General features: G+C 42.2%; 1 protein-coding gene across 1 annotated transcript; it reads right to left on the bottom strand.

Moving 5' to 3' along the window:
* Positions 1 to 700: 700 nt before the first annotated feature.
* On the bottom strand, positions 701 to 26516 carry ppp1r2 (protein phosphatase 1, regulatory (inhibitor) subunit 2). Its single transcript, XM_071525865.1, has 6 exons — positions 26174 to 26516; positions 17060 to 17167; positions 15841 to 15924; positions 8432 to 8532; positions 5568 to 5765; positions 701 to 4462 (listed from the first exon to the last, which is right to left on the bottom strand). The coding sequence occupies exons 1-6, from the start codon at positions 26302 to 26304 to the stop codon at positions 4443 to 4445; spliced, it is 642 nt and encodes a 213-aa protein (XP_071381966.1). The 5' UTR covers positions 26305 to 26516; the 3' UTR covers positions 701 to 4442.
* Positions 26517 to 26824: the final 308 nt, after the last annotated feature.

The raw sequence follows: 26824 nt of genomic DNA, 5'->3' as shown, positions 1-26824 counted from the left end.
TGACGGATCTGTTGTGTACGACTGCCATCTGGTGGCGAATGAGAGGAACTGCTATTTCAAATTCAGTTTTTTATCCAAATATTCATGTCTTGATTTGAAGATTTTGGTGTTCAGTATGATTTACACTGACGGATTGATAGGCAATATCACTTTATGGGTGATTATTCTTCACAGCAACACATATCAGGATATGCAAGATGAACCAAGAAAAAACCTCTATAAATCTGTAGTTTGTATATGGGGACAGTACAATATTTTTCCACACTTTTCCTAATTTTTTGTGCAATTTTCAAACTTACCAAGACCTAAAAATGATCAGATCCTTTCTCAATACATTTCCAGACCTGTGTAGGAACCCTATATACACATGAAATAGAGTTTAGCATTTTTAGGCTCACATAAACCTTCATACTCTACAATACAGTAACTAGTGTCAAACTAAGTTATATGAGGATAAGGCTTTTAGGAGGAAAAGCATAAATTCATATTTTATTGGAAATATAATTGATTTTTGTTTAGATTGGTGGTTGTTTTCCTTAGGATAACCACTTTTATTTCCCACCACATCATTGGACAAAGTGAGGAAGAAAAAGGAGAATTCACGTAAAGAGATAGATTGAGAGAAGAGGGAACCGCTGCATCACAGACTGCAGATTGTAAAAAAAACAAAAACAAGCCTTGCTGTGTATGTGAGCGGCATAAAGAGAGAAGCTTCCAGAGACTTGAATCAGACAGAGAGAATAAGAGTCAGGGAAACTCTGCTGGTTGGTCTTGATGCTCTGTATTATTCAGCTATGTGTTATTCAACCCATTTCAGAACAAACATAAGCCACAAGAGACATCGGTCCGTAATAACATTAATAATGGGAGACAAAAAAAAACAAAAAAACATACACACATCCTTATGATTAAGAACATGCAAATTCAAAATACAAAAACAAACACACATGAATTGAAGATCCCCATTATTCTGAGACAAACACACATGGGACTGCTGATCACTCGACCGAAAGTCAAACATGGTAGAAACGGTGCGAAACAAAAAGCGAGGCGGTGGAATCGGAGGCGATGAAACTGCAAAAGGAGAACAAAAACAAACAAAAACAAAAAACAAACACGGAGCGTAGCCTGTTCGTTTTACACACGTACATAAATACAGAAGAGGCACGTTTGCCAGGTAATAACCACCTAGAGGGTCGATGTCGTTTGTCAGTCATGTTGTGTTTTGTCTCAAGTCAGAAGACAAACCGATTATTCAGATTAATCTCTATACATAAGTTTTTGCAATTGTCTTTCCTTATTGTTCACAGGTTAGATGACAAAAACAAAAGAGCGTGAAAGCGTGAAGAGAGTGGAGGCGGGGGGAAAAAGATCAATGAGCTGATGTGATTGGAAGGCCAATGTGTTAATCAATATGTTAACGCTTCCACCCTGTATCATGGATCAACCATCGACACACGTCACGCTTCATCAGAAACATGAGGAATGTGACATTATTCCCGTTTCTCTACCATGATCATGTTCAACAGACATTAAATGATTTTTTTTCTACTCTCTTGCTGATGGTTGGAAACAAACAGAATGCTGAAATTGGCTTTAACTTGTATTGTGGAGAGAAAGCACCATCGCTACTAACCAGCAGAGGTGTGACCAAGTCAACTCTGCTCGAGTCCCAAGTCAGTCTCTAGTCTTGAGGCACAAGTCTCAAGTCAAGTCCCAAGTCTAAATGTAGAACATCAAGCCAAGTCAGAACAAATCAAGAGTCCAGTATCAATTAATATCTTAGAGAAAACCTTTCAATGCAGTATGGTTTTAATAGGATAAAAACTTGGTAAGAGCATCATGAGTTTGATTTCTATAATCAGTTTCAACTTCAATAAATTCAAATCATTCCATACAAATTCAGAAAACAGAATTTAAATTCAGTCGTCTGCTGGAACAAATCTCATCACTTTCAATCCAAGTCATTTACACAAACACAAGATCTTTTGTCGAGACTTTTAGAAACCTTTTCAAGTCATCCAAGCACAAGTCAAAGTCAAGTCCCAAGTCACCACAACCCAGGTCAAGTCTCAAGTCTTCTCGTCTTCATGCAGCAAGTCAAGTCTCAAGCAAATTAAAACTGTGACTCGAGTCCAAGCCATGTGACTCGAGTCCCCACCTCTGCTAAACCAGCAAAACAATTTTGCAAAGTAAAAGATTGCAGAAGCCGTGCCGTAGGTTTTCGATAACGGATCCATTTGCATTTCCATAACACAGGGTTCAACACGGCCAATCACACATCAGAAATTAAAGGGTCAGAAAAAACACTTAAGAGATCAGCAACCACCAAACAGACATATTCAGGGTTCCTACATGCTCTCACTTTCAAAATGTCATACTTCTTCCCAGGCATTCATTTCTTGGATTTGACGTTTTTTAAATTTTTGGTGTTCAGAGTGATGTATGTTGATAGTAGCTGGCTGATATGTCTGTCAACTGAGCCAATACAATCTATAGCTGAAGACAACAATGTCACAACAGACAGGAGAAACTGGGAGTCAACAACTACATGAAGTGTGTAGTCACTGTGGGCTTCTTTTGCCTCCTTACTTTCTGTCCAATTCAAAATCTTTTTCAAGACGTGGTCAAGATCAAATTCACATTCCAACACTTTTTCAGACTTCCTTGTCCTTTGTAGGAACCCGGTATATTACAGAAATACTTGCAACACCTTCATAAGCCTTAGTGGTTAACTCCACCCCGCCAGTATCCTGCTTTTCCATGCAGCCCTTTGACTAAAAAAAAACCCTAATAACACACAGGGTGGGGGCTGGAGTCAGTAGCATCGATAACGGCTCTTTCCTCAGGTCATTCCCAAGCTCCGTCACCCGAGACACTCGAGTAGATCTGACGAGATTAAATAAAGGCTAAGGTTTAATCTGGGTGAGAATTTAAACACCAGCTGGTCTCTTCTCTGTCAGATCTACACAAGAGTCTGGTGTTTGGAGCTGCGACTTGTTTAAAGACGGGAGCCATTTTCTACAGGACGATGTCCTGTTTATCAGTAGCACATGCATCCCTCAGGTCCAGGACTTGATTACTGTCCCTTTTCTTATCTTAGTGAGCTAACATGTCTTCAGTGCCAATATAATTACCTTGCTGTTGTAGCCAGGCAAACAACAGGAGCCATAGATCTGACACTGTGGGGGGCAGGAGCCAGCAGTGCCAATCAATACTAAATGTTGAGATTTTACTGAAAGAAGTGCTTCTTAATGGAAAACTTGTATGCCGAATTTACCAGTGGACCCTAACAGTTGGGAAAAGGTCTTCAGTCGTGTTCTGTGAGGTATGTGTGTTTGCCGATAAGCAAGGCAACATTAAACTGCCAGAATTCAAAATGGGGTTTGGCTTCACGTTCTCGTCCACACGAAGAGAGAGAGAACGGCGGGTCAGCGCCAATACAATATTAAGATTTCTGGATTGTTACTTCACATTGCCTTAGCCAAAAAGCCATACTGTTAATAGCAAGCATCATGGTGAAATACAACAGCATATATTTATCAGTTAACAGTAATATTGTTGGTTGTCAGATATCAAATTTGTTTTTAAAATTCTTCGGAATCAAATTTAGATTGTGTAGGCTATGTTGCATTGTAATAATTTGATCTATAGCTAATAAGATATGATCACACTAAAGTGAAAGAATAAATCATATTCTAATGGCAATACCAGGTAAGCCATGCAACCTCATTGTCAGGATGTAAATGGGAACAAACAAGGGAATAAAAACATAAAAACAAACCACCTGCTTCATCATCAAGGTTTCCAATTTCTATCACAAAGGTGGGAAAACACAACGCAGAGTGGCGGGCCACAAAGCAAAAAAGAAAACTTAAATAAAAGCCATCTGAACTTCACCCACTACAAGCACCGTCGTCATTTTCTCATGTTCAGGGATGCCTTGGTGAGGCCGCAGGGTTTCCCCCGCCTTCCTCCAGGGGCTGAGGAACTGAGGCTCTGCGGCCTGCAGGCGGACTGCGGGCCGGCGAGAGGGGAGTCCTGGTTATCCGACAGTCTTAAAAAAAAGGGTCTCGATCCTCCTTTCAGGGTCAGAATCACAAATTCCTCGGAGCGACGACAGTCCAAAACAGGGAGGAGGGAGTTCTTGGCAACAGGAGAGGCAACCAGAACGGTCCGACAGTCTTTACCTTTGTGTTGTACTGTTTCTGAGGGTTAAAGGAGGCTTAAAAACCATTGTTTTTGAGGGTTGTATTGCACTGTTTTAAGGAGTAGTAGAGACAGACAGGTGACCGGGGTTATTGGCTGCGGAGGGGTCGTTATATGGGTGGTGAAGCGGTGTCTGCTGTATGGCCCAACACTGAAACACAGAGCGCAGTAGCAGTGGCTGTCTGGATCGAAGACGAGCCGAGACGCAGGCTGGAGGAGGAGAGACGCCTCCTCTACGAGTCCAGAGAGTCAGCTAGAGACAGACAGAGAGACAGACAGAGAGAGAGAGACAGACAGACAGACAGACAGAGAGACAGATATAAAGTCATGTAGAGAGACAGAGCGAGAGAAAAGTGTAAACATATTATTTCTCTCATTCATTTACAATTCTTTGTATCTGATATTAAAGAGAGGCTGGTGGAACCTGAATAAGCTCGCAGTTATTAAAAAAAAAAAAAATCAGGTTATGAGAGCATCATAACGCTATATTACTTCCACAAATGAAACCTAATATCTAGTATCTAATCTACAATCAGGTCACTATATTAGACATTTGTCCTTGCCCTGGAATGATTTGCACTCAACATCAAGATCTACATCTCAGCGTTTCCTCCTCAAGAAACAGCCACAATAACTTTTCTGTTCGCTGCCCTCTCTCTCTCTCTCTCTCTCTCTCAGGTTTGAACACATTTTTACATTTTTCATACACACAATATTCCATACTTTTCCACAAATAAATTTAAATTTTTGTAGATTTTGATTGTGACTACCCTTTGACTAAAGACTAGTAGTTTTACCCCTTCGAATAATTGCTAATAGGTTTACCCCTATTAGCTTAACAGCTTACCACTTTTTGTTAAGGCCTAGTAGTTTTACACCTTAGATTAAAGCCTGATAATATCACTGATACTTATTAAGAGTACACAGTACACTGTCGCGGTGGAAAGCGATTCACACTGTGGTGCTGAATGTCCAGATTTTTACAAACTTTCTCATGATTTCACCCAAAGTCCACAAATAAGAAACTGGCAGCGCAACTTTGTGCCAGAAACGACCATAGCAGAAATCAATCAACAGGTGCTGTCCAGAATGATCTTCAATAATGTATTAAAAACCAAAGAGGGTCCCAGGCTCTCTGTTGTCATAGCAACAAGTTAAAAACAGTGATTTCACACTGGGAATTCAGCTCAAACGAGCCTTCGAGTCCTCTGATCCTCTTTGATTTCTTAGGATTTAATTTAGCCTTTTCCCATACATTTAAAAACCCCTGTCCGAAAGATTTGACATACTTCTCCATATTTTCCAGACTTGAAAAAGAACCTCATGTCTTTCTTTCTCTCTCTCTCTCTCTGCCTTACCGTCCTGTGGCGGGTCGACATTGATGTCCTCCGTCTCCTCTGTGTCCTCCCTCGCCTCCTCGGTGTCGTCCCTCATCTCCTCGTCCTCGTCTTCCTCGTCGTCCTCCAGCTCGCTGGCGATGAGTTGGCGAGCCAGCTTGATGTTCAGGCCCTCGTTGTAGTGCATCTTCCTCATCATCTGGAACTGCTTCTTTTTGGCTGGGGAGAAGGAGACATTTGAATTGTGTGGTTAGTACAGTCACACAATACAGGATTGATACACTAGACGTCATGACAAAACATAACAGCGCATCACATTCTGTATAGTGCAGACAAGATATTATATATATAACAATCTATAATATATAAAATAAAAATCAGCTAGCATTTTATCTAGGGCTGGGCAACGTATCGATATTATATCAATATCGTGACTATCGATATGAGACTAGATATCGTCTTAGATTTTGGATATCGTAATATCGCGATATGGCATAAGTGTTGTCTTTTCCTGGTTTTAAAGGCTGCATTACAGTAAAGTGATGTAATTTTCTGAACTTACCAGACTGTTCTAAAACAGGGCAGGAAACCCTGTCTTCGCATTTTATTTTGATCACAGTCTTGTTTTAATAAAAGTGCTTGTGACATCTCACATGTGGCTTTTACTTACAACTGAACATTTAGCCCACTTTATAGAAAATACCGAGATATATATCGTGTATCGCCATTCAGCCTAAAAATACCGAGATATGATTTTTGGTCCATATCGCCCAGCCCTAATTTTATCCCTAATGTCCAGAAGAAATATACCTATCCCTTACTACTAAATGAAAGTCAAATTAAAAAGTAACCAAAAAAGATAAAAATCAGCAACGAGACAGGAAAAAACAAGTACCAAAAATAAGCAGCAATTTACTGAGGCGTGCGACTCAGACGGAGCAATAACTGGAGGGAAGCTGGGAAGTGGCGATCAAAGCTGGAGTCAGAAGTCTAGTTGAAAGGAGGCAAGAGCCTTAACAGCTCTCTCCTCAAACACTGGCTCAACTTTTTTAAAGCTGTATCCATGGAAGGGTTGTTGAACACACATATGTTCTTTTTCACATTTATTTCACCGGGGAGCTGCCCAGTAAAACCGCTGTCTTCTACTGTTGGCCAGTAGAACGGAGGGACTGAGCAATCAACAGAAGAGGAAGGATGTGGTGATCAAAAGCCAGAGTCGGATATCTAGCTGCGAGGAGGGAAGAGACGCTTAACAGCCTTGTCCTCAAACACTGGCTCAACGACCGACTCCTGTCTAGTTTCTGACTGAGCCGTTCCCACGGACTCCAACCTTAAAAATCAAGGACAAGACCCGAGGAGGGAGTTACACAGAACTGAGCTTAAAATATGAAACGGCCTCAGCGAGAAAGCTACTTCAAAAGCAGTCACGCTCCAAATAGAAGCGAGCGAGGCGGCTGACGAGGCTTATTTTAGTAAACAATAACTTGCGAGTATCGCCGCAACCTTGAGATGGATGGTAATTGTGCTGAAATGAGGTAGAAGGAGGATGTGACACAGATTCCAGATATGGAAATGGGTGTCTGGGACGCTGGTGAATGGTTTCAGAGAGAGTATGTGACGCTGGCAGAGGACACGCTGGGCTGTGTCTGTGTGTGTGTGTGTGAGTGTGTGTGTGTGTGTGTGAGTGGTTTGTCACTGATAAATTTGGTATTTAGGAGGAAAAAAGAAGAAGAAAGAATCCAATGCACTCTCCTCTGTGTAAAGTTAAAAAGCCTTTATTATTCCAGCTATTTCATGTTAAAATGTTAGAAAACCTGGCCTTCTTCAGGGTGCAAAGAAACAAAAAATATTACCAATGAGCACCTGCAGTGAACATTTGAAGCATGTGCTCATCTGATCAACATTTTGGTATTTAGGATTTGAATGTCTTCATTTGTGCACACAGAATCGCAAAGAGGGAGACAGAGGTGGAGAGGCAAAGTCTACAACCAGTCCAGGTTTGAACCAGGACTTTTCAAATGGCATTAATGATTATTTCTTAGTGCTTCTTGAAATGTGTGGGGTTCACTGCATCCTGGCAATTTAGAGTGTCACATAAGTTGTCAATCACTGACATAAACTAAATAGACTTTCTGACACTCATTGTTTTGTCCTATGAATCAAACTCTGCCTATCTGGTACTCCAAGAAATTAAAACAAAGTTAAAAACAAACCATCCTCTGCATGCAGATCTTATGTGAACCAGCAACTCAAGAGAGGTTATGAGCATTTATATTTGTAATGTCTACAAACATGGTGTTGGGTTATTCTTGAAATTAAACTGACTATACTCAAAATTTTCAAAAGGTCCAATAACTTGCTAATCGTATCCATAAGTCCTTTCAACGTTTACCGATCTTTTCCAGACTGTTCTCTCGCTTCTCCCTGCACAGTTCGGATATTAAATATGGAACAGGGAGGAAACATGGAGGATCTGCAGCCAAAATGAATCCTGTTCAGTTGGAACGGTCTCTGTGTGCTATGCAGCTCCATTGGCAACTGTGTGTGCGTGTGTGTGTGTGTGTGTGTGTGTATGGAATCAGTCTGAGTGAGAGAGAGAGAGAGGGGTGTCTCTGTTGGAGTGGAAGTAGTGGGGTAGGGTCAGAGGAAGGACGACAGCTCACTGAGAGAACATTCGGTGTGTGTGTCTTGGGGGAGGTCAGGAAAAGGTCAAGACCACACTGAGAGAACATTCAGTCTGTGTTTTGGTGTGCTTGACACACGTTGCTGCCATGCAATGACTTACTGGTCTTCTGCAACCTCCCTGCTAAATATCCTAGTGTCCTTTTTCAGATGGTGGACGTATCAAACAATTCAAGTTTGTTTGTGTGTGTGTGTGTGTTTACCTTGTTCTTCGGGGCTAAGCTCCTCTTCCTCCTCCTCACTGCTCTCCTCCTCTTCCGCCTCCCTCATGAAGCGAGGCTCTGAGCCTTCTGCTGCCTGCAGCCTGAGACGAGAGAGAGAGAGAGACAAAGACAGAGAGAGAGACAGAGACAGAGACAGAGACAGACAAGAGAGAGAAACAAGGTGATGTGAGAAGGAATTCCAAAAAAAAAAACCATTGCCTCCGATTTTGTCTCCACTTTGCTTTTTTTTGCAGACCTGTAACTGTAGCGCCCCCCTTTGGCCAATCAGTGAATGGTGAGATGCATAATTTTACCCAATTTTGCCTGATCAAAATCCAATCAGTGGCATCCAAGATATTGTGCATGACACATGAACGATTGAACAAATGATGCAGCGTCCCACTTTGGCCAATCAGTGTAATTTTGGAAAGTGGTGAGAAGCATCACTACCCCGAGTTATGTCAAAATCTAATCAGCAGTGTCCTAAAAAAAACCTATGAAAAAAGTGTTTCCACAAAGAGAAAAATAGACGGGAAGACCACCACACAGATGAAGAGATATTGAGCGAGGGGGAGGATGGAGTAGGCAGAGTGAAGAGCGAGAGTGAAGCGAAGTGAGAAAGGTGTGTGTGAGTACTCAAGCATGAGGAAGAAAGAAGGGAGAGAGCTACCCTACTATCGTCATCTCTCTCGCTCACAAAGAGAGCTGTAAGGGCAGAAAGAGAGACAAAATGAATGAATAAATAAGAGACGATGGGAGAGAGTGAGAGAGAGAGAGAGAGAGAGAGTGTGTGTGTGTGTGTGTAGGAAGCAGATGTGGCCATCCGTCTACAGCTGAATAGATGGTAGTGGATTGGTGGATCCGCCCTGGGCCAAGCTCCCATTTACTGTACTGAGGCCCTGACAGCCAGCCTGGACTCATCCGCTCCCCATGCTATTCCCATCCAACTAATGGCACGCTTTGGCTTTCTCCCTCTGCTTACTCTCTCTTCACTTCCCTTCAGTTCTGAAAACGTGCCGGTAATGGCATCAGATATCCAAGGTGGGTGAGTGAAGAGACAGAGAGAGGGGGAAGAGAGAGAGAGAGAGAGGAGGTAAGAGATACAGTGAATTAGAGAGGAGGGCAGATGAAGGAAAGGAGAAAGAAAGGGGCGAGGCAGATAAGTGATCGGTGAGAGGGAAGAGAGATATGAGAGCAGGCCTGTGCCGATATGAACATTTCATAGTACCGTTATCTTATCTAGATGTACAATATTATCCTCATAATAATTGATTAAGATGAAAACCTTCAAAACAATATTGTAATATGTTTAAATTAATTAAAAACAAATTTATTTGACATTTGTCTTTAACACGTTACAATGTAAGACTGTAGAAAATAGGACTGGGCAATAATTCAATATTATCGTTTATCGTCTTTCAGTGGAATCATATCGTGATGATATGAAGATATTTTAATATCGTGACACACATTTCTGCTGTCTAAATTGATGATGACAAGCAAATTTTACTTAAAAACTCTGATAAAATGAGGTATGGTAGGAATATTATTTGAAAATTTCAGTTTTGTTTGACACCACACCTAACATTACCATTCGGTTCAATGAGATGAACATTCATTTGATTATTTAACGTGATTTTGCAAACATGAACCATATCGTGATATATATTGATATCGAGAAAAATCCTTATGATTATCATGATATTGATTTCAACCATATCGCCCAGCCCTAGTAGAAAATATGTAAAATATTTATGTAAAATATTGCATTTGTTAAAATATTGCATGTTATTCAACCTCTCAACAAGTCGCCGGTTATAGCGGTAATCATGGTAACAAAAATTTGCCTACAGTTCCATCCCTATATGATTAATGTGTAATATGTTTAAGTTGCAATGTTATTGGCAGTGTTCTCTCTCTGTCTCTGATGTATACACACAATTCATGTTTCAATCCCCATTTAAACAAATACTAACTCTCATCTCATTAATCATGATATTCAAATTCGTTCTTTCCATTTATTTTGTTTTTCCTTATTTTATTATTTACTTACATCTTCTGTTTGCTCTTGTACACATACTTTTTGTTATACTGCTGTTACAATGCTGAACTTTGTCCAAATTGCATCAATTATTATTAATAGCCTGTTATTGCTTCTGACTTCTCCTGCTGCACAATAACTATATCTCTTTGTTTGATTTTATATTATGTGCAAATAAAAAAGGAGCAGAGAAAAGAAAGTGAGAGAAGAGAAGAAGAGAGCAGCTGTTGTAGTATCTCGAGGGTTTAGTGTAAAACAATGGAAGGCACTCTGTGTGGAAGTAAACAAAGGCGGCTAATTGACTTGCAGGCCTGGAGCAGATCACCATCCTCTCTCTGGCACACACACATACACACACTCTCAAACTAGTCCATTCCCACTTCAATGCACTTATGTAAGCGTGGTGGCCCAGAGCAAATACACTTCCCAGCGTCCCATTACCATCCACAGGGACTGCAGCTCTCACAGTGACATATTTACTTGTTAAATACGACGCAAAGACTTTTAAGCTGAAAGGCACTTTGGGCAAGGTGGCTTGAAGAGACCTGGGTCGTCACCCAGAGCCGGTCAGGAGGTCATTCACCCGCCTCTTAAAACCACGTCTGCTTCTGCTCGCCTGAACCTTCCCTGCTCCGTCTCCACTGCTCTATATTCCCTACTACAGCCCTTTTTAAAATACAAAAGGGCAACGGACGGCACACTCTGCTTTGTAAAGACACGGGTGTGTTGTAATAGCTTTTATGTGAGCAAATATGTATGAAAACCTTCTCTCTCTTGTGCTTCTTAAAAAGGAAAAAAAACACTACTGTTACATACTCTTACATTCTTGTACATCATCAATCTGTGATATGCATTCCAGGAGTAATTTTGTGATGAAGTGTTGTAATTTACATTTTTGGTGTTCCCACTTTCGCTCAAGCTGCCTCATGTACTACTACTTCACTTGGTGATTTACTACGTTTCCCAGGATGCCTTCTGACAACCCCCAGAGAACAGCCCTGAACTTGTTGAACCCAGCTGTGGGTTACACATGTAGGTGAAGTAGAGCTGCAATGATTAATCAATTAATCAATTAGTTGTCAATTATTAAATTAATCGGCAACTATTTTGATAATCGATTAATCGGTTTGAGTAATTTTCTAAGAAAAATAAGTCAAAATTCTCTGATTCCAGCTTCTTAAATGTGAATATTTTCTGGTTTCTTTACTCCTCTATGACAGTAAACTGAATATCTTTGGGTTGTGGACAAAACAAGACATTTGAGGACGTCATCTTGGGCTTTGGGAAACACTGATCGACTTTTTTCACCAATTTATAGACCAAACAACTAATCAAGAAAATAATCGACAGATTAATCGACAATGAAAATAATCATTAGTTGCAGCCCTAAGGTGAAGAGAGCGACAGCCATAGTCAGAGCGTGAGAGTCGTCCCTTACTCAAAATGCCTTGTCTTTTGTTTTGCATTCTGGTCTTTTGAGGCTACTGTCAGTGGAGAAATTGGTATCTCTGCCTCTTCTACAATGAATGGATTTCTCCCGGTTTGATTGAACGTCGGTGCAAATTGGCAGCTCTAGAAAGAAGCCCTCGCTCTTTGATTCTGAGGGACTGACACCAAAATCTCACGTTTACGCTTGATGTTTTAGATAGATGAAAAGATTTCTGCTATCAAACTCCATTGTAGCTGCGCCGGAAATATCTCGATGTGACATGTCACGTCATTATTTGGCAAGTTATCTGCGAGAATAAGAAAAACACACTACCAAACAACAAAATGGCCCCAGAAATGCAAGATACATAGCCAATAGCTCACACTAACATTAACTACTAAAAAAATGAAAACTTAACATCTTGCACTCCTTTCTAGTGGCTTTGATTGTATTTCATTGTCATGCTCTCTAGCTGACACACCCTACCCACATGGGCTTACAAGATGTATTTACCAAACATGTATCACCAAACATATCCCTAAACACACTCATTATCACACAAAGCACAGTGCTATTTTTCCCAGGCTTTACAGATAAAGTTTACCACATAGAATCCACTTTTTCTGAAGCCCATCTCCAGTGTTTCATAAACATCTACCCAGAAGAAATTAGCACAGATGGAAGTCATTTTACCATACATCACACTTCGCAGTTCTTCATATAGTCAGTACTTACAGCAGTATTAACACACAGTGTGTCGTAGAGCTGGTCCCACCCAGTAATCACCTCACATTGCATGACCTCTTTTCCCTGGAACGCTAAGGCTGATGGGAAGCGTCGGCGTGTCGTTTATCGATCGACAGCTGTTGCGGCCGGAGTGTAAATTTCAGCGAGCAATTTCATCAAAACGCCATTACGTGATGTTTAACCAATATACTCTGCTGGGCTAACCTCCACAGGGACAGCAGCAGCAGCAATATTGGTGTGGATCACGTGTGTGTATGCAAACACTATGTGCTGGGCAGATTAGTGTGTGTGTGTGTGTGTGTGTGTGTGTGTGTGTGTGTGTGTTTTATGCACAGCCTATGTGAGGGATACATTGCTACTGGTCTATGTGTTTGTATTATTTGCTGAAGCCATTCATTGCTATGTTGAACATCATGGAACCTCAGTTCAGCCAGCCATATTAGGGCATGCTGAGTCTGATCCACCCACACACACACACACACACACACACAGTAGTTACATCAGTGATGCAGGGAAAACTGACCTGGGTTTCCCAAAAGCATCGTACGCCAAGTTCCTCTCTGCTCCACTCTCTTTCACAAGGATGAACTTGGTGTTGAGATGAATTTAGGAAACCTGGCCCGAATCACTGTCGAAGGCAGCAGAGCGGACCGGGAGTGAGCGAGCTGCCTGCCGTGTCTCCACACTGCCTGGCCATAAACTATGAGCTACAGCTTTCTGCCTGGACAGCTCAGGCCAGAGGCTGCAGCACAGCAGCTGCTCCACGCCACATCACAGCCTCCGCTAACTGGTAGATCACGGCTGGATGCTAGCTAGTTAGCGACAGTAGCGCTTGGCTATCTCTTGAGCTTCTTCCTGCTGCTACAAGCACTGTATGCAATATAAACACTAGGGCTGCACAAATAGTCTAGAAAATATCAAAACTGCAGTATTGGCTACTACTTTAATTTTATTTAAAAGAAACACACACTCATCTTCAATAAACCTGGCATTATTAAAGGGACAATAAGTATGATTTTTACTGTCCCAAAGCACAAAATTACCATAATATATCTGCGGGGGGGGGTGATAGGGTTGTTGATCAAAAACAATGACTCAACACTTCACCTGGTACTGAGATTCCTGACTTTCATAACTCACTTTGTGGCCTGGAACAGAAACTCTCCACCCACTGGAATTTCAAGACACTCCTAAGGTCAGTCTTCCTGCTCGTTGTGCCTCTCTGCTGCCAACCGCTCAGTCAATATCATAATCATAATATGACACACTAGGTCATATTTGGATAACATAGGTGGGCAAAGGTTCCAGCAACAGGCAATAAGGTGAATGTCAGTATCCAGAACCAATTCAAATGTTTCCTGGCAACACAATGTTCCTATGTGATTATGGCAGCAAAGCTCCTTGGGCACTGCAGTGTTTCAGAGTTGCCCAAAAAATTGCCCTGTGTATCATTGTCTTGAGAGAGGTATGGCAGCTAAGGCAACAGAGTACTCTTAGAGGCTGTAGGTAAATATACACTTATCAGTAAATGTTAAAACACATACACTTGTTGGAGGACAAGGACACAGGTTTGTGTTTGGGGTGTGGCTTATCTGGACTGCACCTGAGAGCACAAAGCCAAATATTTCTCCCTTCTGGGATTCCTGCACGCATTTTCCCTGTTCAGTTTCCACTTTCTTCAGACCGAAAATCCTTGACTGGATTAGAAGGTTTTCGTTGGTGCTGAATGTGATGAATGCTGCTAGTGACTAGGCAATATGACTGTAAACAAGGCCATAATACTCAATAGCTTGCAAGATTATTCTGCACAACAATAAAAAACAAAACATTTGAAATGACAGGGGGATGCATTAACTTAACATTAACTGCATTAAATGAGCTGTCATATATATCGTATACTTTTCAGTATTTTTCCAGACCTGCATATGAACCCTGTCCTTCGCAAAAAAGTAGTGATTTGCATTCACACCTGCAGGCTACCTTCTCTAATGTGATCTAGGAATTACAGCCAGTTCTACTGCTGCACACACTGTAAGCTGCTCAGGATAACAGTGTCAGCTTTCTGTCTAAAATATAAAAAATGTAAGATACAATTCAACCCCAAGAGAGTAAGAGAGAAAGAAGTGCTGAGGGAGGATTCTGGAGGAAACCTCAAAAATATATATACTGTTCAGTATTAAGTGTGGCCAATTCACACAAAATTAATTTCATTCCCTGCGTACGGCACTATGGGAGGTCCATCAATACAGGATCCTTCAAGGTTATGCGAGGATATTTGTATAGCAATGCCAGTTAGTCTATGGTAATGAAATTGTTATGTCTTGAGAAAGTATGTCTTAAGAAAGGTCTGCCAAATATGCAAACATTTGCCTCTTGACTCAGTTTTAAAAACACAAAAACAAAGTCAAATAGATCAATGAGTCAGATAGGAGTGCAATTTCTGTTAGAGGTGCTACTGTACATGCAGCATTTTTCATACATCAGTATGTCATTGTCTTATTAACTGTGATATCTTTGTACAATTACCATAAACAAATGAGATCATGGTTGAGATGACAACCATGATCTCCTCTATCTCCCACCAGTGGTATTGTTAGTGCCAGTGTTTCTCAAAATTAAGACCACATTTCCCATCAACCCCATCGTTTCCTGCTGCAAAGAGGAGGCTGCTACTATTTAATTCTAAAACTTTTCCATAACCTCATACCAAATTTTCATGACTGTGACTGTACTGCAGTGTAATGTAAAGCAACCTTTACAAATGCTATGACATTTAACCTAGACTCATTTGGCACACAATGTAAAATGCAGCGTAGAGGCCAGTAGAGGCTGCCAATCTTCTCAGCAATGGTCTTGTTTATTTACAATAATTATACTAAAAAAAATAAATAATGTGGCAATGATTTATTGATGCTAAGTGCTGCACACAGCACCATTAACTACAGAAAATCAACTAACAAAGGTATATGAGTGGTGACATTGGTCAACCTTTCCTCTTCTCCTCTGCCCGTTTCCCTCTAGCCCTCCCTCCCTTCCTCCCTTCCTCTGTTCCTCCCTCCCTCCCTTCGTCTGTTCCTCCCTCCCTATGTCCGTCCTTTCCACTCTCTGCCCTCTTGACCTCCCTCCCCACTTCTCGGCTTCCTCCTCCCATCCATCCCTCCCTCCCTCCCTCCCTGCTGTTGTGGTTCTTACTTTGACGCCAGGTCGTCGGCTGGGAGCGCAGCGTGGCCGTCCGAGTCGCTCAGAGCCCCTTCATCATCTTCGTCCCCCACCATCCTGAGAGAGAGAATCAAATTGAACACAGAGAAGAGGAGGAGGAGGAGGAGGAGGATGAGAGCGGTGTGAGAGAGAGGGGGAGATTGAAGAGAAGAGAGGGAGAGTAGAGGGGAAGGTAGAGCGAGAGACAGATCACCAAACAGACAGATGAGACAGAGGGGATGGAGGATGGGGAGAACAGAGGGAGAGAGAGAGGAAGGAGAGGAAGAGGGGGAAGAGGAGCGTGAAGGAGAGAGGAAGGGAGGAAGGCTTGTGACAAGGGTGACCTTCTCTGCAGCACCCTGACATATTGGATTACATACCCGTTGAGACACCCTTCTAACACACACACACACACACACACACACCAACTTGCACTGGCCAGAGCTCTAAATCAACTATATGATCATTTTAAGGGTAAATTCTCAAGTGCTACGTATACATTCTTGGGGAAGTACCTGAAACTTATCTATTAACTGTTAAATTTGTTTTTTTGATTTTCTGCATTTTCAGAAATGTTTGTATCTGGTTGGCAAAGGTCTTAAAATAGCCTCTAACTTACAATGTTTTCCTAAATGAGTTCTACTTTCATGTCAGTTATCGTTCTCTTAGAGTATGGCTCACTGTTTTTGAAATGGTGGATATTTCATTTTTGAATGAAACAAAAATTTGAAAACAGCAGCGAACCAATGCATCACTTTCATTAATGAAGAGTAAAAAGCTTGAAGTATCAAATGATGCGCAGCCTTAACTGCCTCCAGTGCATTCAGGCTTTAAAAAGGTGAAATCTGGACAATAGCTCTGGGCAAGACTCGCCAGTTGGAGTCTTGAGTTCCTCCTTATCGCCTTCGCCACGCAAACACACACTATACTCATACCTCTCTCTCTCTCTCTCTCTCTCACACACACACACACACATAAACACATCCTCCCCATTTTATTTTTATTTCTCGTCATTTTATTGATCTTGCTGTTGTATTTTCCCCCATGTCGTTTCTGCTGTCATTTAGTTTCTTTTCGCTTTTTATCTCACCTGCACAGATTGTTTGCTCATTTCTATGTCATTTTTATCAATTTATTTCATCAGTGTGTGGGCTTTTTTAAGCACCCCACCCCAGGATAAATAGGAACAGCCACCAAAAGAACATTACGTCACCTGTTGTAAGGCGTGCTGGGCTCATCTATCTTCATCAGGCCGTAGTCTTTGTCGGCCGGGTGGTACGTGGCCAGGATGTTCATCTCGTCCCATTTCTGAGACTTCTTCCTGGGAAAGGATGGAGGAGAAAAGACAAAGAAGGAGAGAAATGAGGGCTAAGTGGAAAGGTGCCCCATTTGGACCTCTGCAAACCAACGACCCACCCACCGCTCCATCCCAGACATTTCCCCAGAGGGAAGAGCGACCAGATTTAATCTAGGACCGAACATGCCCCAGTTTTCACTCTAACTGCATATTTTGGGAACGCACACGCACACACAAATAAAAAAAAACCCCACAATGCAGTCGGCACCAGAAAAGGGGATTCGGCTTTTGAGGACTGTCGGGGGAAGTGACGTGGCGTTCACTTCTGTGTCGAGGTAATCCATCAGGGACACGAGTGCTGCCGCTGATCAACTGTGAGCCGAAAAGGTCAAACCACATCTCTCATTTGGGAAGATTGCTTTTTCGAGAATTGTTCTGATTTTCGCTCCGCCTCCCTGGCACACACCTGTTCCTGCTCCCCCCACATGATGCTGTCCTCATCTGGGGAATAAGGTTATCACCTCTGCCTGCTCCGTCACAGCTTTTTGTTCAAAATTACACTAATCCTGGCTGCCCTTCCAAATCCACAGGGGAAATGAACAAAAAAAAAAAAAAATCAGCACTGAAAGATGAATTTTAGCGGATGAAGAGAACACCTGACATCGTGTTCAAGAGAAAAGAAGTGGAGGCTTTACATTCAACTGACAGGGAAAAGTGATTTGATCCCAGTGCAAATCCAGAGGGCTTTTATTTCCCTTCCTTATTTATGCATTTTGTTATTTTATACTATTCTCCTCCTTACTGAATTTTGATGCCATTTGGATTCTGCTGCCTCATTCACATGTTTCTCCATTTCATTTTTAGTTTTTTTCCTCTTTTCTTTTGAGGCGAGTCTCTCACCCACTTGCTTTGCATTTTCTTTTTGTTTCTCATCGTGCTAATAAACTAAGCCTAAACCTAAAGCTACAAATCCATTGGCTTCTAGGAGCTTCTCTGGGAGTTGGCCTCTTTTCTCATGGCTGCCTGGCTTAGGAGACAGAGGCAGAGAGAGCTTGCCAAGCGCAGCTGTTAAACTGTCTCTGCTCACCCTCGCCTCTACTGCTGCCATAAAGCAGTCCAGGCCTTGTTTACGGAGCGAAAGGCCTGGTATCATGGGAGAGAGACAGAGGGGTGGGAGGGGAGAGAGAGAGACGGTAAATCCACTGCCTGACGCTGCGAGACTGCAGAGCTCCTCCTCGCCTCTCACCCAAAACAGACCTGTGCTGTACCGTCTGAATATTATATCTTAGCGTTTGCTCTATCCTTCTCGGGGTCATCAGGACTAGAAAGTGCCAGGTAAACTGTCAATCACAAAAAAGTATAAGGTGTTATCATCAATGTAGACAAATGGTGTGTCATGAAATCCCAAAATCACCATATCATCACGATGTGATTCCACTGAAAGACGATAAAACATATTGAATTATCACCCAGCTCTAATTTGACATAACTCTTCTGTCCAAAGCATCTTACAGTACCATGAGTGCACACATGGGTTGGAATCAAACCCCCCTTACTCTGGCAGTCTTGGTATCATACAGAGGACAACAGGACTGCCTCAAACATACAGTCTCACACCTTCTATCCATAAACTGTAGCATGGACAAAATGACTGCAACGTCATCTGTTTACTTTCTACTAGCCTGTTTGAAGCCCAGGAATTAGATTTTCTGGATGCCAACATGTTCATTTCAGAGCCAGAGTTTGAGAATACAGAGGCGTCCTACGCATGCTGGACAGATCCACAGAAACATACTCAATCATACACACACGTGCATACACACACACCAATGTTCCCCCCGGAAATTTCTCTTGGTGGGGTGGTGTAGGTTGTACGGCCCACACTGCCTGCAGGAAACAGTGACACACACACACACACATGCAAGCAGAGTTACACACAGAGTTACACACACACGCAGTTCAATAAGTCAATCCCTCAGCAGGTTGGTTGTTGATGTTGAGCAGAGTCAATGGGAGGCGTACATGAGCTTTCCCTGGGTGCTACACTGCTTCCTGCGCTCTGGGGTTTGCTTTGGCATTTAGCTTCATTCAATTAGCTGGTATTTACCTTGGGAACCAAACAGGCAGGTGGAAACTGCATGTGCATCCTTGATTTTCATTATTGTGATTTCACTTTGGAGAAAGCAGCCCGCTATCAAAAAACATTGGGTTCATTTGCCTGTTTGCATTGATGATTGTTGCTTAACCAAAATGTTTGCTTCACCACATCCTGCATTCTTTGCACTTTGGAATAAAGTGGACTCATGTTTTGAAACCTCTCCTCATTTGCTTGTTTCCTAATCCTAACACTTCCTATATTTGCATCAGTTCAGACCTACACGCCTAAAAACACTTCAAATAATAACACATCAAATAAGGAGCAGAGTTTCAATCTACTCAGTATTTGCAACGTAACAATGTTGTCAGAAAAAGGAACTCATTGAGTTTGCAGGTCTTTGCGCAAGACTCATGCAGACCAGGCCGACAGCAAATGGCATGATAATGAGCTGCTGGCCTGTGCAGCAAGGTGGCCTAGTGGTTCGAGAAACCATCCTGTAACCAGAAAGTCACATGGGTCAGTGTTGTCCATCTTGTTAAAGTGTCCTTGACCAAGATACTGAACACTGAACCTGCTCACTGATTGTAAGTCACTCTGGATCCAAGCACAAGCTAAATGCATAAATGCGAAAAGTATGACTATCAGGAAGGTCTATTCAAGTAAGAAAAACTTTAAAAACCTTAAAATTGCAGTTATATTGTGTTCCCTTTATGGCAACAATAGATTGGTCATCTCTTTTGACAAATCTGCTTTATTGGAAAACACATCCCAAACAATGTGGCCCTAAAACTCGAGTCAGAAATACTATTTAGTGATTGAGAGGGAAGCATATCAATATGATGTGAGTTCAGATCTCAACTGAGCGGCACTTCTGAAGTTTCCTCATCAAAAGAACCCAAACAGCTATTTTGAGCTAACAACATCTGGGAGAGTGTGTGTGTTAGGCTGTCAGGTGTTGGCAAGCCAGTTTTGCATCTCCCTGCTCCAACTGTGTGTGTGTAAATATGTGTGTGTGTGTGTGTATGGTTACACAACACGTTCCACTCAAAAATCCACTCAAGTCCACCCATTCAGCCAGAACAAAACATTACAAAAACTACAATGCAGTGATGACGCACCTCCCTCAACGGGGAACAAAAAAAACCAAGACCGCACCAACAGAGAGTGGGCTACTAGTAGGCACTAAATATAGAGCTGTGTCTCTTGGTACGCAACGATGAGTATCTCCCGTGGGTGGCCAACAGCTGGGTACATCCCGCTTCAGGAAAAACTCATTAAATAGAGTGAGTCGTCATCGAGAGCCGAGCTGCGCTATCAGGTAGCGGTGAGGAAAGGTCCGGATCTGTGCTCTCCACTAGCGGTGTTCGGAGGGACTGAACCCACCAACAGTAACACCAACAGGCCCTTGCATCACGACGGAGATAGTGGCTGGTAGAAATGCACCAAAAACAATACTGGTACCGGACATCAAGCTAATAGCAGCAGTGAGGGAAATCAAACACCAGCCATCAGCCAAATGCTCATGAATCTTATCTGTGGCTGGAGAGCTTGTCTACTTTCCCAGCCAGGTGATGAAGCATCGTTTGAATCATCGTCCTGGTCTGAAAAGCTGGCTGGTAAAATTAAATGTCTGCTTAATTTGGGCGGACTTACCAGCCACTGGGGGGTTATAAAACAAAAGATGTAAAATGGAAGGCTGAAAGAAACGTGGATATGTTGAGATGAGCCTTTTCAAATAGGCAGCTGGTGGCTGAAGCCAGAGAACTTGGGTTGACCAATGTTTGGATTTCATCAATTCCAAATCAATTTTTAAATCAATTCCACACCAATTCTTATCATAATATTTGGAAGAAATTAAATGTTTCTTTACAAATGATTGATAACCATAATTTATCTAAAATGAGTATGGTTAGATTTATCAAGTCTCTTTCAGAGCGTTCTTTCCTCACCTTTGTTCAAACTCTTAACATTTGGGGCAATCAGTACTGATGTTTTTCCACAAAAATGACACTAAATGGACAGTAAGACGGCAGAAATAAAGTCTTCAATAAAGCCTGTCGATTCTGGGCTTATCATATTAAATTCCATTATTTTCTTATCGATTCAGAAATGGAATTGATTTTAGGTGCCCGCGGTTAACCTCGTTTGACCTGCACAGAGGAGGATAAAATGTCTGAGTGCTATTTTTCTCTCCACATTATGGAAAGTCAGACAGATTCACTGTCTGCCAGTCAAGCTGTCCATCACACAGTCAGGATGAGGCTTGGAAGACACTGGAGGACAGATAGAGTTTCATGGAAGCATGCGTTGCGCCCAGGCGTCCAGTCATTGGCCAGAATGAATTATGGATGACTGGGTGTGAGGCTCGTACATCTATGTTGACTGATAATGGTGGGCGATTGAAGGGATAACAAGATGTGACAGGCTCTAATAGAATAGGGGGAAAAAAATCGGCCAAGGGCTACAGCGCCCTACAATGGCAGAGAAACTTTACTTTTTGTTTTTTTGAAATCTAAGACCTAGACGTGACCTATTGACCTTTAAAACACAAAAAATAAGTTATTGCTGTTCACCTTTGTAGAGTAGTATAGATACACAGAGAGGCAGGGCTGCCTATCTTTTCGGTACTGGTACCTCGATTTCAATACCAGTGCCAAGTCAATACTTTTTTCTGTACTTTTAGGCAATCGACTTTATTGTAGGGACTAGTTTGAAAAGTGCAAGTAAGTGCAACGTACGAGGGCTTTTATTTTGAAGTTCTGCTACCATGCACAAGTTTGTATCATGCGTGAATGCGTACATCGGTAAAGGCGAGAGATTGGCTGCAGCAGAAGAATGCAAAAGCATTGAAAGTTGGCACCGTTTACCTCAACCTGTTTCGGTACTTGGTAGTACAGAATTCGGTCTGCACCAAAAAAGTACCGACCTTCAGTACCCAGCCCTACAGAGAGGTGAAGCTAAGTGCAAAAAAAGTGTAAGAAAATCATACAAGTTAGTGTTTGTTTTTGTGGATTCCCATATAGTCCACACACAATTTCCCCATGGGGATCATGAAAGTTTCATTTTTCTTATACTAGTCCATACCCGGGGATGTGCGCGTCACAACTCTGCGCGGACTTGCCAAAAATGCGCATAAACAGCGTAGCCTAAATTTGGGAAAATGGAAAAATCAGCTTCGTCAGTCCCTGCCTATGCCAATGCTCAATGCCCATGTGCAGTTTCAGATTGATTGGCCAACCCATTGAGGAGCAAAATGGATGCAGACAGACAGAGTTTTCCTCATTTTATAGCAGGATTTAGATCACTGGTTACCAAATGCAAACAATTACTAAGCCTATCTTGGTGTTAGTCATGTCGACTTTTACATATTTGACTGTCTCCACTACCAGAGCACAGTGAGATGATATGAATTATTGACTTTGCAACGCTAACTGGCATCAAGAGAGACTGGAAGCTGGATGGCCTGTGTGAATCTATGCAGTGTGACTAACAGTCATCACCGGGTGTAATGCCTTCTGTGACACAAAATCCACGTTCCTCCTAGAAGTCTATGGAGGGAAGTTGAATTGTTTAAACCCGGACAGGTGGCAGAGTAAATGAATGCTGGGTGGTGGATATTTGTAGAGCTAGTTCAGGAAATCCTCTGGGTACCATAGAATGAGCTAGGAAGACGGCAATGTGATATCTGCCACACAATCGAGGCAGATAAGAAGAAAAACACATTTGGGCCGTCTTCAAGCGGCGAGCACTGCTGCCTTAAACAATGGTAAGCCAAACAGCATGTGAAGCTGTAGTTTCCCTATAAAAATCCTCATGGGGCAAATTCCCCAAGACGTATTGTTTCTGCGCCCTATCTGCAGCGGGCTTGACGAAGGCTGACCTTGGGAGGTTATGGTTTAGGTAGGTCAAAAAGTAGGCAGCACACTGACAAGTGATTATGATAAATTACACCATGTTAAAAAGTGCATGGCAAGGAACTGCTCCCCAACAATAGAACACTGTGTTGAGAATTTACTGGCACAGAAATGCATCTCAGATAATTACTTCTGAAAGTCAAGACCTTACAAAGGACAAAATGAAAACTTTGCCCAAGATGTCCAGTTGTCAGATTTTTAATACAACAAAAAATATTAGATTATATTTTGGTGCTCAACTTGATGACAAAATGAAATTGGCACCAGATTGTATACCAATACAGCTAAATCTCAAGACTCTTCCTATATCGCTCAATGGGCAGAGCAGAGTTTGTTTCCCACTGGGATAACCCATGATATAAATGTATGTCCACTGTTCTTCTTTAAGGCAGTTTAAATATACAGTAAGTGTCCATCAAAGTGCATGGAACATGTAACCAATGGGCCAAATGGTTTTTCAGGGGGAGGCATAATAAAGAATAAGCATACCTCATTAAAAATACATAAACAAATGAACGTGAATGAACATACTGCCAATGTGTGTTTGTGTGCATGCAGGTTAGTGTGTGTGTGTGTGTGTGTGTGTGTGTGAGTCTGAGTGTGTGTTTTTGCTTGACACACAGACTGAGCTGACAGTAGTAGCATGCTTCAGCCTGGTCAGCTCTCGCTCTTCTCATCCCTGAGGATTTGGTGCTTGACTGCACACAGAATCCTTCCGGAAAACTCTTTTCCCTCTACTTCCTCGTCTCTCACAGAGCGACTATTTTGGTATCAACACAGAAAAAGCTTCATTCACTGCTGGGAATGGAATTCACTAACTGCCGTCCTTCTATGGCCTATTTTCTCATAGAGCGGTCCAGAAAGGGCTGTTGTACAAAGTCTAGAGCTATCGGCATTGGAGGAAACTAACTTTGTGTCAACAAGCCACAATGGCTGTTAAATCAGGAAATCAACTAGCCAATTTCACAATTACCATCCAACTGTAATGATAGAATAGAAGAGAAGCTCCTAATAATGGCTGGTTATGTCCCAGAGTGGCTGGTAGATAACCTGGGCGAGATGGACAAAATTACTATCAGTATTGATACAGTATATACACTATATGGCAACATATGGAAAATCACCAGTTAAATAATGAAATTGATGTTCTTCATATTGTATTGCATGGTAATGTAAAGTATAACCAAACTCGAATTTCAAATATGTTTCCAATCTCATTTTGAGATAGAATTAGTATTTGCTTTTCATCATTAGAGAACAGTATTGTGTATCACGATAACTCAATATCATTATTTCATCAAAGTATGGTTCTATTGAAAAACGGTAAACAATAATATTGATTTATTCCACAGCCCTATTGCTTGAGTGGCCTGACAATCCAACTAGCACCAGAGATTGAGCAGCATTTGGCTGGTGGGTGGTGTGTTACTTTCCCACCCCGGCCGTAAGCTAGACGGCTTAGACAGAATCCAAATTCTGTAAAGGCTCAAGGCTTGTTATTTTGTGTTTATTTTTTACAAAGACCTATACAACCACGGTGACATATTGAAAGCAACAGCCCTTTTAGTTAAAGTATTTTAAATAATGTTTCATTTTAACTAGTTTTCAATACCTGTCCTTGAAGCAGACAGGCAGATGTATATGGGCATTAGGAGCCTTTGCTTGGGGCACTTTGGCAGGTTCGGACACAGTTGGAATTTGAACTAGCCACTCATTACAGATTGAACAGCCTCCTATACCAACCTGCAGCCCTCTTTGTATGTACTTTTTTTTTTTTTTACCTATCAGAGAGCGTAGCTTTTTTTTTCAGGTTACACTTTTTTATAGATTTTTAGAACTGCTCAATTGCTTCATAAGAATTTCTGAACATCTTCAAAGAGCCGATCCTTCAGTTTGTGAGTAACTCTGGACACACAGAGTTTCCTAAGGGCAGAGAGGCAACCGAGGCAGCTATTGGAGAGCTGCTCACAGAAGTGAGTTAATGGGAGCAGGGGATTTGGGGCGTTATGTCTTGCTGCCGCGGGGAAAGTGTCAGTGTCAATGAGATCAATGCACTGGAGGCGGACAGAAACCCACAACAAGCCCCTGTAGACACAAGTCCACAGGGGACACAAGTACGTTGTGGGATGTGTTTGGGACGGGGGAGGTGACAGCAGTTAGAATGATACAGTCTTGTGAGTGAGGGATGCAAGCCGAATCCCTCTGCAGTTTAGGTAACAAGGTAAACTAGAGCAGAAGAAGATGTAAGATTGTCAGAGTAGCTTTGTTTATAGGCTTGTTTGCCAAACAGATTTTGCATCTCTGGACCCTGCCTGGTGCTTCAACGCCAGCGTTGGCTTGTTGTTGGCTAGCACAGCTGTCAGTGTCAGATGTAACACTGAGTATTAGTAACAAGGGATGTAGTGGAGGGTAAACCCACATCAACTCTGTTTACCCACTACTTTAGGCTGATAGAAATCTTAATGACTGAGTACACATACTAGGGAACGGTATCAAACTGATATAAGCTATATGAGGACATGATCCTTTAAAGAAAAATAAGAAATCAATGTTTTTCTGCACATGTAATTGATTTTTGTTTATGTGGGTGTTTGTTTGCCTTCTGATGATCACTGGCAGGAGGTCATAGTTTTACTCACCTTTTTATTTGCCACTACATCACTGTTACAGGTAAGGTTACAGAGTTCAACGGATCCTAGCAACTTAAGCTAACACAACCCAACATAACATTACCTGTCGTGTCTCTCTTTGACATTAGCTAGTGAGCAAGCTAACCAGATAAATTAGCTACTGTACTTAGCTTTTGATTCCACCCACCGTCGAGCTAGTTTTCACAGATGGGAAACCAACTGACAGCTGCAAGAAGAGCCACCAACAGCACCAAAGTTCTCATGTTAACAGCACGTCGTTGGCTAACTGCTAACGAGACAACTACAATTAGCGTGACAGGGTGGAGGCTAACAAGTGTTTAGCTAGCTACCTGGCTAGCAATCACACGTTAGCTGGCCGGCAACTTACTGTTGGTCATCTTCTAAGAGTCCGGGCGCTTGTTCGGGATTCTCAACTTGCACGTCGTCCGGCAGCGATTTGACATTTGTCCCGCTGTTCTTGTTTTTCAGGATGCCTTTTATCGGCCGGGGAGCTGCCATTCCACACGCTGTCAGACCGGCGGCTCCAACTGGGCAATTTAACTCTCTCACCTGTTTCTAAAGCAAGAACCGTGCGTCCTGCGTCTTCCTGCTACTCACTCAGCAAAGGTAGGTTAGGTTTCAAAGACGCCCGCCGTCATAACTCTATGCTGTTCTATAAACTCAAGCGAAACCTGGTATCCTACGTGCTCTGACAGCTCGGCATGTCCTCTTCTGCCTGCTACCGACTGGCGGTAAAGCAAGGCGGCGGCAGCAGCGGCAGAATGTACTGCGTTCAAAGCATCGCGAGATGTGAAACGCGTTTTCATATCGGCCTGAAAGCGTCGCCATGCTTGATGAGGCAAATGCTGCTTTCATGTGCTTTTCTGAGCTCGGAAGAACGTAAATACGACGTGTTGTCCATTCAAGTGTTTTTGGCGAGAAGTAATAAGGGTGTAGATCCTGTAACAGAAGTGTTTTTTTTTAGTGGATGTTGTTTTACTTTAGAATTTTTTAGAAAATCTTTAGACAATAGGCAGAA

Source organism: Centroberyx affinis, unplaced genomic scaffold, assembly GCF_046629955.1.
Source record: "Centroberyx affinis isolate AG114_WGS23_722 - 3 ecotype Tasmania unplaced genomic scaffold, CSIRO-AGI_Caff_v1 ptg001346l_1, whole genome shotgun sequence".
NCBI lineage: Eukaryota > Metazoa > Chordata > Actinopteri > Beryciformes > Berycidae > Centroberyx > Centroberyx affinis.
Note: the sequence above shows the minus strand (reverse complement) of the source record. Positions and strands in the feature narration are given on the sequence as shown.